Source organism: Scomber japonicus, chromosome 9 (assembly GCF_027409825.1).
Source record: "Scomber japonicus isolate fScoJap1 chromosome 9, fScoJap1.pri, whole genome shotgun sequence".
Taxonomy (NCBI): domain Eukaryota; kingdom Metazoa; phylum Chordata; class Actinopteri; order Scombriformes; family Scombridae; genus Scomber; species Scomber japonicus.
The window spans coordinates 20,182,291-20,196,079 of NC_070586.1; the positions used below are offsets into that span (position 1 = coordinate 20,182,291).

General features: G+C 38.1%; 1 protein-coding gene across 1 annotated transcript in view; it reads left to right on the forward strand.

Moving 5' to 3' along the window:
• The window catches only part of pdlim5a (PDZ and LIM domain 5a), a 62,283-nt gene that overhangs the window by 16,169 nt on the left and 32,325 nt on the right, over positions 1–13,789 (forward strand). The window contains exon 3 of the mRNA XM_053324936.1: positions 98–249. Within this exon, the coding sequence (XP_053180911.1) occupies positions 98–249 (152 nt within the window). The remainder of the gene's footprint in view (positions 1–97; positions 250–13,789) is intronic.

A 13,789-nucleotide genomic window follows, 5' to 3' on the forward strand; every position in this document is an offset into this window, starting at 1 on the left:
GTACTTCCCGCATCACCTTGACCTACCCAACTTAATGACTGTGATGCTGTAATGGTTAAATAAATAATTTAATCTGTGTTGTTTTTGGTTTCTGTAGCTGACAGATGGTGGAAAGGCAGCTAAAGGTGGTATTGCTGTTGGAGACATGGTTCTGTCCATTGACGGCATTGCCACAGAGGGTATGAACCACCTGGAGGCTCAGAACAAGATCAAAAGCTGCAGTGGCAACCTCAGTCTTAACCTGCAAAAGTAAGTCATGAGCTCATATTCACAGTGTGTGTGTTTGTGTGTCTGTGTGTAGTACTGGACTATAAAGCTAAAACCTAGCCACTTCACTTTCCAATGATATAACGTGTGAATGTGAATGGGTAGCCATTTATCTCTATGACAGCACAGGATCCATATACTCCCTTCAATACATTCCCAAACAACCCATCTCTGCATCAAATTTGTCCATGTTTCCCCTTTCAACCCCGGTTGACCCGCATACAGACAGATGTTCACTGTTGTTGTAGGAGTTAATCTTAGCTCTAACACACTGCACCACCATTAGTTCTGCCTGATCTAAATTCCCTAAAGGGAAGAGGAATAACTGAAATCACAGTGAGAGCATCACACATGTGGACCACCCCCTGTTCCCCAAGGTCTACTCCTTAGTATTTTGGTGGAATCCTGTTGTACAGTGGAGTTGATTTATCACAAGCAGTTGTCTTTAAGTGTCTGTGTGTATGTGTGTGTCTCTGTGTGTGCATGGTTGTGTGTGTGTGTGTGTGTGTGTGTGTGTGTGTGTGTGTGTGTGTGTGTGTGTGTGTGTCTAAATTCATATTGGTTCTCATGTGGTTTGAATTGTCTGGTTCCTTGGCAGCACTTGTAGGCATGTGTGTTTTTGTTTAAACACTGTGAGATGTTCAGAGCTCCCACACTTGTCCTTTTAGTTTCATCATCATGAAAGACAGAGCGGATATGCAGGATACCATACATGGGGAGGTAGAATTAACTAAACTGACTAAAGTAATAAAATACTCATACTAGTTTTCTTCTCTTTGTCTTTGTTTTGTTGTGTTTTTTCTTCTCTGTCTCAATATCATTTTTCATCTTTCTTTCACCTTAACCCTCATTTGAGGCTAACTGAGTGTGTCCTTTAATTTGTGTCCAAATGATGACAGACTAAAATGTTTTCTTTTGGTTGGTGGGCAGAAAACACATACCGTAGTACCACAGGGCTCAAGGTCAGTGTGTGAAAAGAGAGAACTACGATCAAACGCTTCATTAAGACGGGGAAGGCAGCTCATCAAATAACAAATGACGAAAGGTCATCGATGGATAAGTTATCTGTCAAAGTGGGAATTTACATTCTGATGGATGGTCAAGGTTTTTACACTGAATACGGTCACCGAGTTTTGCTGACAGCAGTTTGGAGCATATGCAGCCACTGAAACTGAAATTGTTTTTGCAGTGAACAGTAGTCATTTGATTCATACTTGAATCTATTTATATTTTGAATACGCAGCACTGCCTGACTCAGCAAATGGCTAAAACATCAAAAAAGGTTTCTTAGTGATTAATTTTTACAATCATTAGTTTTAAACAGATTAGGGCAAGTACAGTTTGTATTTAAAAATGATCCAAGCTCTGGCTCATGGTTTATGTAGTAAAAAATATAACTAACCATCTGCTTATAAAGCTGCATAAGTAATGTGGTTAATAGATCCAAAATGTCATCTTTGGTTTGGCATGGTGAAAGAGGTTGATATGACTATGCTTTGCAACAATTTTCACATAACAAAAACCTGTCAAACATATTATTTGTTACTGTCACACCATAACGTCACTTAAAGTAGTTTGATATTTTGGGAAATCTGATTATTCATGTCTAGAGGAAGAGAGGATGACTCATGTCTGCTCATTAAATATGATGCTACATAGTTTAGCTTAGCATAAAAGGATGGAGCTCCAGTGGCCTTGCTGTCCAAAGATATAAAAAATCTGTTCAGTCCAGCATATTACATCTTGTAAAACCACAGGTTGTCATTTGATATTTGCACAGATTTTTTCCCTGGTGTTGGTTTCAATCTTCTCATCTAACTCATGGCAAGAGAATGAAGTAGGGTTTTTTTCCTAAAATGTCAAACTGTTCCTTTAACACTCATTAATCTTTTCATTGTCAGTGTTTTTCAACTGTTGTGACGACCAAAGCTAGATCTAAAACTGTCCTAGACTTTTGTTTTCAATTACTCAATTAAGGTGCCAAAAGAGCTGCCAAGTGCCAGTGTAACTGAACAAATCTTGTGGAAGGGTGCGCTTGTTTGGTAGACCAGTTAAAGGATTATCTGTTCTGTATCGCTCTGTGCTTTGGCATCAGCCCTTGAAGGGTTGATTAATGTCCCTATTGGAAACACATGGTAGGGCTTGTTTCATTAAGTGGTAGTATTATATTATTAAGGATGTGCGACCAGGCAGCCTCTCTGGGGACAGCTGGCTCCATCTTCTGCTTTACTGGGATACTAAAGGGCCCAGAAGAGTGACAGTAATCCCAGTGCTGTCTTCAGACTCCATGTACAATAAAAAATAATGTTTGATGCTGGGCATTCATTGACACTATGAATTAGACATATGGTGTATTCAAAGAGTGTCATGCCTAGGTCAGCATCTGGACTTTAATGGGTTTACACGCGTAATGGAAAGAACCAATCTAGTCCCCTGTTTCTGTTAATTTTTATAGGCGTCACTCACTTCTCTTCTCTTTTCATTTTTCCTCTCTGCCTGCACATTTTGATTGAGTTTGTCACTGGTTCAGATAGCATAAGGAATGATAACAGTGAGAAGGTACAGAGAAATGCTAACAATGCAATGTGGTGTCTGTATGTGTGTATTTTAAAAGGAGACAGGTTGTTATTGCTTTTCCAAATAAAGGGGTGATTTAGGAGGAGGGATGGGTGGAAAGAGATGGGCAGCAGATGTGAGAAGGACGAGAATGAGCAATTCTGTAAAGTAAAGTTGTCTACAAAAGAAGATTTAGTCCCAGCAACAATTATTTTTTAAAGATGACCAACAGGCCAAATGATCTTGGCACTGACCAACCCCTCCATCCAGTAAAAAAAGCTTAAACTGAAACAGGATTTATTAACTATAAAGTAAAGCCAGATAAATGCATGAATGCAAATGCCATGGTTACAAGAGCAACCATTGCACATCAACATTCATTTAGCTATCTGTGAGACTTGCATACCAGTGGAAAACATATTAATGGATCAGTGGTGAAATTGTTAATACCGGGCAACAGGTGCCAAAACATCAGAGAAGGTTTGTTGTTGTTCCATTCATCAGATCAGCCAGTCTCAGCTGATCTAAGCTGCATAGAAACAGATTTAAAGAGTTCAAATGAGCAACAAGAAATCTGTGCATAATGTTAAAGAGATCACACTGAGGAGAAGCAGATTAAAGATGTCTTTGATATTCTCTTACCCCTTTCACAAAACTTGTTTCAATTTTTTAAAATAGGGTCTGGCAGTCATCCTATCGGTCAGTTCCTCTGTTAAACAGCAGCATTTCATTTGACTTGAAACACAGATCTCACACACATTGAAAACATTGTTTTACCATATCCTGTCATCTATAAATGATTGTTTTTCTATTCTTTTATTGGGTTTTTAAACTTACAAAGATGACAAAATATATCTTCATTGAATAGTTTCTGTCTCACTTAGTTTCACTTAGTTTCAGAGTAACTTGAAGAGTGTACGGACATTTTGGTCATGATTTGTGTACTACCTCTCAGCATATAGCTGACAACATGTATATGTGGTTAGAGTGTCTGGCAATGTAGTGTGTAAATTAAATGACATGGCTTTAAATCTTCATCACAGTGACTGAGTGAAAGACTGTAGATTTTTAAGATTAGTATCATCATTATCATAAACAGCAACTCTTGTCTAACATATACTTATTATCTTTATATATATATACACATACATATATGTATATGCAGTATAATTGTTGAATAAGGTGTACTGACAAGAGCTGAAATCATTGATAAATTAGTTGATCATGAGAAAATTAAATATTTTGATAATCGATGAATTGTTTCAGACATTTTTCAAGAAAAAAATGACAAATATTTGAATGGTCCAACTTCCTAAATGTAAAGTTCTGCTGTGTTTCCCTTGTAATATATGACAACACATTGGATATCTAAACATTTTAGACTGTTAGTCAGACAAAACAACAACACTGAAGACATCACGAGGCCTCTGAGAAATTGTATCATCCTCGTTGTCTTTGTTGTTTTACTTAAACTAACACTCCTTACCAGAGTTTGTTCTTCTGTCTAGGAATGCACTCTGTATTGTTAGGTCAATAATATCTCTCAAAACACAAACTTTTAGTTCATGACCTTTGGAACCTCCGTGGATTCCCGTCAAACAGGGTCAGTGGAAGTGTGTATTTGTTTATGCAGCTCTCCTGCTAAGAAAGGGAGGTAGAAATAGTGAAAGAAACAGGGAAGAAGGGACGGATGGAAAGAGCTAGAAGACATCCAAAGAAGTCAAGTGGAAGAAACAGCATGGCAAAGAGATGAAAGACATATAAACAGTGATGGAAATGAATTCTCCACGGCCTACAGTTTCTGATCAACTTGGCTGACTTATGCAGTTTCTGTAAACAATGGATCACCCTGTTTGATGGCACCAAGCAAGAATGTTAAAACATCACTGCTGCATGTTTAGATTCATAGATATCCATAAAGTTTTACTATGACTGCTTGCGCACAGCTGTGGAAAAAATGTAGTCAAGTTCCTGGGAATATTTTTCAATGAATAATTTTTCCATTCTTATCTTCAGTATCAATCTGAATTCAATTTGATGAGACCCATATAAACAACTATCTTGTTAGCCATGTGAACTGTTTTACTTTGTACGACATGTCACATGTGGAGCACATGTGTTTGTAACACACACAAAAACACACACACATGCCCACACACACATACAGAAAGAGAGAGAAACACATATAGGTTCCTGTAAAAAAGAACAGATGACAATGGACAACTTTACTTCCCTTTGTCTCCTGTCTTCTATATGAATTAAGATTATATGTAACAAATATTAAATATAAGCAAATTGTAAATAAATGAATAACCCACTCTGTGCAACTAAAACATGATTATATTTTTGTGATATAATCATCATATTCACTCAAAACACTTGGTTAAGATTAGAGAAATATTATGGTATTGTTTTGTAATTTAAATGAAACAGTCAACGGTGTTATTAGGCACCAGACAGGAAGTGTTCACTTAATTAACATTTTGCCAACACCGTGCACGTTTCCACACACTAAACTAGAGTGCTTTTGTTGCCTATACCGAACCATATGTGGGAGTCAGGATACAAATTGAAGCAAATATTTTTTCAGGCTTTCTATCGTTGGACAAACCACGTTGTTGCATGGTGTTTGAATCATTGTCTTTGTGCTGTGTAATTATCTAAGCTGTTATGTTGTTTGTGTTGTTTTATGTAACTGGTGGTTATGTTCATTGATTTTAGAGCGTCACAGGGTTGAATTGATTTTGAAATTCAGAATTTGTAACTTTGCAATTGATTGACCAGAGAACCCGCTTCCTCAATGTTACTGTGTTTTCTTTTAATAATATCTTTAACATTTCTCAACACAAAAACATGAACGTCTCATTAGTAGCTCAACAGTGTGATAGAATAATGTTAAGGCCATCAGTTTTGATTATTTCTCCAGAAATTAACCAACATCAAACCGACCACCTCCCTCTGATTCCAACATATTGTATCTGACGCACTTCCCACGCTAGGAAAACAACTTTGCCAAGGAATATAAACCAGGCAGCAATTACATTTCCCATCAAAACATGACATTTAAATACTAATTGGTAGTATATAAATGTAATTACTAGGAGATATTATTGCAGTGCAGGGTTAGGGTTCTCAGGGAGGGGTCAGCAGAGTAGGATGGACATAAAAATGGTTAGGGAAACAAGTGAGGTGGTGGATAATAAAAAAAACTTAAGCATAAAACAGTGGAGTGGAGCTTAACATTGGGACGTTTTCTGAACACTTGCACAACCAGAAAGATCCTTCCTCTAAGCTGATGGTTTTGTCCAGGAGCAATCCCATTAATATAGTGCAATCACTAGTTTCAACGCTTAAATTAAGCTCTTTAGCAGTGTAATTATTCTCTTCAGAGGTATAACAAAGTATTAAACTGTTCATTTCAACCAATCATGCAGTACCTCAACAAACCCACCTTTGTGTTACACCGTACGTCAACTGCCAGTGTCTGGCTAAATGCTTTATTCCCCACAGTAAAGTCTTTTCGAAGCCCATTTGACTATTTAATGGGCCTGTGTGCATGTGTTTATTTGAGTGCCTTCCAGTGGTAATGGCACAGTCTCAAAGTCTTCATGTTTTTGAGTGAGTTAAAAGCTTTAAACTGAAACACAGTTGACCTGATGCACTCATCCACATATACGTAGGAACATCACGGTACATAGGGAATGAATGCATGATTTGAGCAAACAAGTTACCAGGCAAAGAAGAAAGGTTTTGAAGCAGCTTTTGTGTTATGCTGAGTTAATTGGTTCCACTTCTCATTTTATCAAAGTGGAGATCTCACTCTGTTGAAAGGACTTCAAATAGAATAATTATAGTGTTTGACAGGTTGGTTCTTTGTGACTGAGTGTCTCCATGGTGGAGTTGTCACATACATTTATAATAGGGAAGGTTAAGCATTCATGTACAACACCACAAAGACAGGCCATAATAAGTCATGGATAAACACAATCAGCTTTTATATCTCTTATGCATGTGTGGTTCAACGCAGTGGGTGTTGTTGTTTTGCTGCGGTGTTACTGATGTACGGACCTCCCCTGCACATGTAAAAACACACTCACATCAGTCAGCAATGATATTAAGGTCACCTAAGCACTCTCTGTCTTGTACACATATTCATTTGAACTCCTTGTCCACATTAAAGGTAAAGGTTAAAGGTACCTTGTGGAGTTTTCTGACCCTTTATGAGTGGGATCCCATTTTTTTGTATTGTGTACAAGTTGCTGTGATATAACAAGGAAAATAGCCATGCACAAGCAAAGGCCCAGAAGAATGAGACTGCATACTAGTCTACATGTATGTTAACAATGTAGGATTTAAGGGGACCTATGATACTTTTCCCTATTTAAAGTCATATATGTAATGTTATAATGTTGGATGTTCAAATGAAATGTGACCAAAACATCAAATAATGAGTTACATTATGGCATTTTCCCATTGTTTTGGGGGTAGTCATGCCAAGCTTTGACTTGAGTTGAGCTGGTACGCTGTAACTGTCTTTCAATTACACAGCAGGGCAATGTAAAATAAGTAGTTTGAGGGGTGCTGGTTGTCTGCAACTCCTCATCAAACATCATCATCACTGTGATCGTTTCTGCTTGTACTATCTCTCCCTGCATTGTTTCTAACTGATCTGAACAAATAGCTCCAAATACGTCCATATGTTGTTGTATCAACTGGCTTTCAGTGCTGCTAATGAAGCTCTGCTTATTTGTTGAGGAACATGTTTCATTTCCTGAAAATTCTTTACAATAAAAGTTTACTGTATTTCAGTTTTTTAAACCTTTTGAATGTGAAGCAACCAGGAAATCTTGGGGTTTGCATTGGCAGTAACTTCACATGACCCTGATACAGCTCCCTCTCAGCAGGCTTCCTGAAAGCCGCCCATAAGAACAGAGTGGGCTCATTGGGAGGGGGGCCTTAGGGCGCACTCACACGAGGCAATCGTACATATTCTTGCATCTGGCCCAGTGTGTTCTGGAGTCAATGAATGGATTACTTTAGTTTTTTTTTTACAAGAAAACTCTGCAGTGCTCCTTCAAACTTGAAGATATGTAGATACTGAATGTTTGTCTCAGAACTAATGATCATTCTTAACAAACTAATGCACACAAACCAACAAATACAAGCATGCACACTCGAAGAGATCTCACTGACAGCTGTTTCAGTTATTTTGAGTCTGGGAGTTGGCTCTGGGTGCTCCGGCAAATGGTTGGGTGAGGGAAGTTTATGTAGAGTCAGGGTATCTGTTTTCAATGTGTTTACCTTGTGTTCTTTGAATAGAAACAACAATATTCCAGAGTTGGGCTTGCATATATTGATGCTAATGCTCAGTCACATGTACAGGAAACACAGGCATATACTCATACACTGGAGATGCCAACCATAACCATAGCATGTTATAATCTAGTACTTGGCTATTGGCTACTTCTGGCACATAATTGGATGTCACACTTTCTTTAAATGTATTGCTGTGAATTCAAAAAGACTGTACACATTTTAGTCCATATACTTATTTATAATGTTATTATCCTTAGCATATACTGGACTACTGACCTCTCATCATATCAGAAATGTGACAATATATCAGTTGCATATGTCATTTGATGTGTGCAGGATATTTTTCAGTTACCTGTTTCCAGGCAAGATTGGTACTTTCATCAAATGATATATTGGCTGTTTTCTAGCTTACACTTTGAAATGAAATCCAGAATGGATGGCATGCTTACTTGGAACTGACCCATGTGTAACAAGAACAGCATGTCTGAATCAGCCTGCCTCAGAGAGATAATTAGATTCCCTATTTACAAAAGACTTTGGAGATCATACTTCAACTAACAAATCTTGGTTAAAGCATCCACATTTGGCAAACATTTGACCTCCTGAAATGTTTCATAGCAAAGTGAGGGAACTCCCTATGAAGGAGCACATATGTAAAAAGACACTTTCAATTAAGAAAGTGTAGTTTTAACCAATTAAAAGCCCACAATCCAATATTTTCACCTCTGGTTGACAGCTGTAAACTGGCACAGTCAGCCCAAGTTCTATATTTTCACTTAGGTTGAAATTAAATCTGTTGGAGCTGAACATTACTAGTGTGGTATAATGTTTAAGAAAATCATTATACAGTTAGCCAGTGTACTGTATGTTCACATAAATATTACTTGTATGTTCTGGAGGCTGGTAGACCTTGAGGGTGAACTATAAGTAAAGTTGTGTTTATCTCTCAGTGTATGGCTGAATCATTATAGCTACATCTTATAATTGTGATGGCAGTGGCTTTACCAATACTGACATTATGTGTCAACAACAGTTTATACTACAGATGTCTAACTCACCGACAAAGAGGAGCCCTATAATGATATAATATTACCTCTTATGTTGATCTGCTTGTTAATTAAACACCATAAAACTAGTCAAAATGTGGCACATACTGATATTACAAGTATAGTTTTGGCTTGATCAGTTACAACTTGGTAGAATTGTTCTATAGTTGCAGATATTCACAGCTCTATGCAAATCCTCTGTACTAATACACACCATGCAGCTGCCATTGTCACTTACTTGCCTCTGATATTTGCCAAAGATGTTCCAAAGCCAAGGGTACTAAAGTGGGCTCACCTGTCTCTGTCTTTCACTAGTCTGTCGTATTTGCCAAAGTTCCTCTAAAACTGATAGCCGTAATCTTTGGCAAGGCATGTAGCATTGGTCAGTAATATCCTAATACCAAGAGAATGTAGCTACAGCTAGACACACCTGTCTCTGCCTGTCTTTTGTTAGCCTGTGGTTTTAGCCAAAGAAAATACTAATCCCAAGAACATTAGGGGTCTGTGAAGGTAGCCCACAGATATTCTTAGGCCAAGAACACTGTGTTAAGCTCATCTGTCTCTGCTTTTTTTTTTCTTTTCTGCTGTTTGCCAAATTTATCTTACTGTAAGCCAAGAGCACTCATCTTTAGGCCAGCCCGTATTGTTAAATGAAATGCAAACGGGCAGCTGGAACAGTGTAAAGAATCATCTGGAATGATTAATTTGAAGCTATATCTCATAAGCACTGAGTAATTACTATCAGTGAGTTTCAGGGTGTAAGGTCAAGTAAACTACACATTCAGCAGTTTTACTCCAAATCATAGTTACAAATGAATCTATAATAAATTGTAATCAACATGTTTTGAAACCGAAGACAGTTATACAGTATGTCCCAGACACAATTTGCAGTTTCGTGTCAGTTCTTACTCAAAGTGGAAGTCTGCCCTGTTATCAGTTCAGATTGGCCAGGATACATTTAAATTCATCCAAATGACTCATTGCGTGTTTATTTTTTCCCTGACATCACATAATCAGATGACACCATGTTCAACTCAGGGAGTGTAGTCCAAAGACGCATGTGAAGTTTTGATAGTATGTGTCTTTTTCAGATAACATTTATGACAAAATACATATAAATATACAATATCAACAGTTTTACACAACAGTGCTAACAACTTTTTAATGTGTACCTCGTTCACTCTCATCCCTCCCTAACTTCTTTCCACCATTCTGCTCTCTAAGCTCATCTGTTGAAAATACTATGATTTTATAGTGGAAAAAAGAAGTTGATGGAATCCCGTATCTTCAGGTATTTGTTCGATATCAGAGCCAGGATTACTTTACAATCACTGCCATATCACTGTTGTATTACTTTTTAAGACATGTGACTTTCAGTGTGGCTCAGAGAGAACTAATGGAGCACAATGTGTGTTATGGAAAGAGCCAGAGAGAGAGAAAGCAAGAATGAATCCAGGTAAATAGAAACAGAAAGTTGGACACTGAATGGAGAATCCCAAATAAGATGGAAAAAAATACGGAAGAAAAACAAAAAATAAGCCAGTAAATTGTGCATCACTGTGAGTGAATCTTCCTGAATGATACTGATGCACATTGATACCCATAACCCTTTCAACAGACTTACGGCCAGATGTTGAATATGGAAAACACTTCATTGTCCAGCTGTGGATCATTTTGATGGGCAGGCTGTCTCAGGCGCTGAGTGCTGGACCCAGTGGGTGTGCTGTCTCTTTAGACTGTCTTTCTTTTTTCTACATAATGCACTGTGGTGTTTCTTGTTTTTGGTGCCTTTAAAATAACTATAAACTGAATGAAAAAGGGAAGTGTTAAGTAGACAACACTAAAATAACTTTTTCCCACTCTTACTCACATTAAATAAGCATTTTAGGTAGTGTTGTACTCTTCATTATTCCATTGTTTATTCTTCTGTTGAGTTGCTGTTGTAAACAATTTAAGACCAGAGTTTAATGCTGGATAAACCATACAAACCGCAGCTCTAAGGGCTTTAAAGGGGTTTCTGGTTTAATTCATCCCATTTGGGGTCCCCTTGAATCATGTGAATGTCCTCATCCAGTTTGGGCCCCCCATACCACAGCTTCCCCTTACAGAGCCCCAGTATGTACAGAGTTTGCCTTTAAGCCAGGGATTCCTAAAGTTCTTCTACCCAGGCCCCACTCTTGAAACATTGCAGTCTGAGTCAGATGTTTCAGTAATGTTGGGACTGACCACGTTTAACCTTTGTTGTGTAATTCCAAAAAACATAGTTTGGGATGCACTTTTGACAGCACACACAAGCTCTTGATAAACCCAGATTTGCTGTGAGGATCTGTCTAGTGTTTGGCTGCTCAATATGTTGTATGGTTTGAATCAAGCTTATCATGGTGTATTCTTCAGTCATCTCCAGTGAGAATGACAGCTTGCTTTTCTGCATTTCTTTATATACTGTGTGTGTGGCTGCAGTAGAAATATCTCGTAAGTCTTTCACAAATAGGATGGCTGAACTCCAATGGCAGCCAATGCAGCCATTAATTTATTCAGTTACACTTTAAATCTTTTAAACGATGATGGCAATGTTCAGTGTGGGAGTTGCCATGAAGTGAGCGCAGAGGTATGATTCTTGGCTGGTTTCAGGTCAAGAGTCATTAACAATGAGTTGAAATTGCTTTAAACATGCCAGGGTGTGTTGGAAGAAAATATTGTGTAAATGCATGAGTAGGCTGTGTTTTGTGTGTGTGACTACGTGTGATGAGGTCGGTCCTTTCTCTGTTTGCCTTTCTTTGTTTCTCTGTTTATATATACTTTTACTTCTTTGTCAGTCTGCTTTGAAACAAAGCTATAAAAGTTTAAATTAGATTAAAGACAACAGAGGATTCCAGTCTTCCCATCTACTGTTTTACTACCCTGTGATTCCAGAGACAGGACAGGCAGTCAGACTGATGACAAAAGCACAGTCAACTAAATTACTCCTATAGAACCTAACATTAACCTAGCGGTTGCATTACTGTTTCACGTAAAAAGAAAACATCTGTCCTCTGGGCTTTTAAAAAACATACGTGTACACACACACACACACACATATATGTATATATATACACTACTGGTCAAAAGTTTTAGAACCCCCCCAATTTTTCCAGTTTTTTATTGAAAAAATGTTTCCAACTTACCATCTTGGTCTTTTTCATTATCTTGCTGTGGGATGAACCCCTGACCAACTAAGTGGATACAAGAGGGTACTGCATGGCGCTGCAGAATGCTGTGGTAGCCGACCCTGGATCCAGAAAAACAGCCCCAGACCATCATGCTTCCTCCTCCATATTTGACAGTTAATGTCACACACTGAGAAACCATCCTTTCACCTACTCAACGGCGTACAAAACTTCTGCGTGATGAACAAAATATTTTAAATTTTGATTAATCAGTCCATAACACCTTCTTCTAGTCTTCAGTAGTCCATTGGTGGTGTTTCATGGCCCAGGCAAGCCTCTTCTTCTTATTCTGATGTCTTAGCAATGGCTTTCTTGCTGCAACTCGACCTGTCAAACCTGCAACTCGAAGTCTTTTCTTCACAGTTGAAACTGAGACTTGCTTACTATGACCACTATGAAGCTGTTCTTGAAGCTGTTGTCCTGTGAGCCGCCTATCACGCAACCTGTTGACTCTTAGAAACTTGTCTTCTGACTCTGTTGTGGCTTTGGGTCTGCCAGACCTCTTCCTTTCAGAGTTTCCCCCAGTTTCTGAATGCTTTTTGATGGTGAAAGAAACTGTACTCACTGACACCTTGACTTTCTTCGCAATTTCTCTGTAGGAAAGGCCTACATTTTGTATAATTTTCAGTTTTGGGTAACCTTACCTTTTTTTTTCTACCTCTGGCAATTCACCACCTTTGTACCATTTCAAGTTCATTTCATTACCCTACATTTTATACATGAAATTTGGTGTGCAATTAGATGTATATACTAGAGCAACTCTTCTTCTTTTAAGTCAGAAAAGTGTCCATAAAGTGTCTAAGATTTCACGGTTTGTCCCAGATATATTGTCTGCGCCCTTTTTATTTGCAGTTTAACAGACTTCATGTCAACATTGCCTAAACTTGCTAAAATATGTGTACAGGATTAGCAGTATGTTCAAGCTTAGCTATTTTCATACTTATTCTATTTTCATCCATTTCTTTTGTTTTATTACCTTTACTTACATAGAATTGCTGAGCTGTAGTTGGTCCTTGCTTGAGAAATAGATGTACTGCTCCCCCTTCTCCTGTTTACTGCTGGGCTTTAGAAGCAGTACTGTTGAACTACAGGCTGTTGGAGACATTGCCTCCTTTCTCTTGTCCTGGTGGGGCTGAACTTAATGTGTCTGTTTCCTCTCATGGTCTACCTTTAAGACGCCTTAGGGCACCAGTCCACTGCTGCTTGCTTTTGTAAAGTCAGCTACTATAAAATGCGCTTGTTTGTTGCTATGTAACCACAGACAACAGAGTTTCAGTATTGCATGTTTGGGCATTTTCTGAAAGTTCTATGGCTTATTTTACATTCACTCACAATTAAAAAGAAGACTTTATTGTGAGTAATCAGACTCTCCTGATTACATCCATATATTTTTATAGT